At 43.7% G+C, this 2,097-nt stretch overlaps 1 protein-coding gene across 4 annotated transcripts in view; it reads right to left on the bottom strand.

Annotated features, from left to right (window-relative positions):
* LOXHD1 (lipoxygenase homology PLAT domains 1) overlaps positions 1-2,097 on the bottom strand; it is a 213,373-nt gene that overhangs the window by 14,639 nt on the left and 196,637 nt on the right. For all 4 annotated transcript variants that reach the window (XM_007465616.1, XM_007465617.1, XM_007465618.1 and 1 more), the window contains one exon: positions 496-666. In XM_007465616.1, the coding sequence (XP_007465678.1) occupies positions 496-666 (171 nt within the window). The remainder of the gene's footprint in view (positions 1-495; positions 667-2,097) is intronic.

The raw sequence follows: 2,097 nt of genomic DNA, 5'->3' as shown, positions 1-2,097 counted from the left end.
CTTTCCCTTTAAACATGCCCTGAGGAAGGAACCAAAGAGAAAGTGGCTGGTGGAGAAGCTGGCTGCCCTGCACATTCTGTTTCCAGGAAGGCTTGATTTGGTGGCTGTTGTCACAGACATCAGTTGGAGAGAGTCCATGACAAAAAAATAAACCAGAGGGAGCATCACATCAAACTGCCCAGCCCAGCCCTCAGGACAGAGTAAGCTTATCCCCTGTGGGTTTTCCTCTACCTAATTAGTCCCTGTGATTTGGGACCACAAGCTGGTACCAGTATCTTGGCTGTTCCAGGTCCACGAAACAACATTTAGGGTGCTTACTTATGCACCTCTCCAATATTATTTCCTTCATTGGGCATCTGATTCCCCTGCAGCTGTAAGAGTTCCTTCTTTAGATTTTCCAACATTGTTCCCACCTCCCTCCTGAGCTAACTCTCGTTTAACTGAAGATTCAGCCCAGGCTGAATCTAAGCAGGGCCCACCGGTCTCCACACGTACTGGTCTCCTCCAGCTCATCGTGGATCTCATTGTTGGCACAGGCAAAGTCACGGACTGTCTGCCTGTCGCCCTCATTCTTGGAGAGCCAGCAGTCACATTGGAAACGGAAGGTCTCATCGCGGGAATTGTCCTTCACATCGACATAGCTCAGGTGCCAGCCAGGAAATATCCCTGTAGGAAAGAGACATGGGGACTGGGAGCTGAACGTGCTCTCCCTCCCCTATCAGACTTCCATTCCCCCTGCCCACTGGCTGTGTGGCCCTGGACAAGTTCTCTGTCCTCCTGGGCCTTTGTCTCCTTGTTGATGAAATGAAGGGTTGGGTTAGATTATCTCTGAGACACTTCTAGCCCAGAGGCTATAATTCTCTTTGCAAAATCCTTAACTTGGGTTCATGAACTCTTAGAGGGTCTGTGTATGTCCTTTAATATGTATATGTCCATAGTATGTCCACAAGGCAACCCTACAAGGAAGGCATGTATATATTCTAGTCTCACATCTTGTCTTCTCGTGCCACTTGGGGCCGTGGGGGCAGTCCCACTGTTCCCACCAAAAAGGCATTCTCTAGGATCAGACACTGCTCAAAGCAACAACTCTAGATCTTGCCATTGGTCTCAAGGGTTATAAACACAAAGAGACACACAAAGGTGGACACACACTTCCAGTCGCCCAGTCCGCAGGGAGTAGATATTAAGGCTCATGGACAGAGCATACATACTGGCAGTCCTAGTATAGCTTCATTCCCAGTGTAAAAAGTCCTTCATATGTTTTAAAACATAGATCTTTACTGAAAGTGGAAAACAGCAAGTCCTAAAACAAGTTAAATTTTAAAATAGTTCTGTCGAGTTAAAAAGTGGTGAGTTATTTTATCAACAAATTTTTTTTGGCATGCATATTTTAAGTTTTATTTAAATTCAAAATGTAAATAACAAATGGTTAGTAATAAATGGAAATAACAGAATCTGAAGCAAGATATCTGGATTCATACCCAGAGCTTCCATATACATGCTATGTGACCTTGGGCAAGTTACTTCACCTCCCTGTTCCTCATCTTTTCAGAATTACATAGAATGTAAGTTCAAAAAGATTAAGAAATGATGTAAAATATTTGACTAGTAACAGTCTGGGTATTCATTTAAGTGGATAAATGTGGGCATCAAACTGCTCGAGTGTTTACATTCTATTAGATACACTTAAGGTGCTTTATTTTAAAATGTCAGTATTTATGATAAACTTTTTAAAACTCAATAAATATATTTACTTTCCTGCATTGGGGCCAGTTCCATCTGTAAGTTTGTAAATTGGTTGCTTTCTGAGATGATTCCTGATACTATCATGCACTAATTCAACTGCTTAATAAGGCTCGAAGTATTCAGTCTAGAGATGGTGCATGTCAGACCCATGGAAGCAGCCCTAACAGGCTTCGAGAGCGGAACATAGGAAGGAAGAGGGAGTGAAGAGGGAGGCAGAGGAAGAGAAGACAAATCGTTTGTCCTGTTGGAAGATGTCCCAGTGGAAGACATTCTTTGCTCTCCCCCAATCCCCTACCGTGTGTGTGTGTGTGTGTGTGTGTGTGTGTGTGTGTGTGTGTGTGTGTGTGTGTG

Source organism: Lipotes vexillifer, unplaced genomic scaffold (genome assembly GCF_000442215.2).
Source record: "Lipotes vexillifer unplaced genomic scaffold, Lipotes_vexillifer_v1.1 scaffold36, whole genome shotgun sequence".
In the NCBI taxonomy this organism is placed as follows: Eukaryota; Metazoa; Chordata; class Mammalia; order Artiodactyla; family Lipotidae; genus Lipotes; species Lipotes vexillifer.
This window is presented reverse-complemented; position numbering and strand designations above follow the sequence as displayed.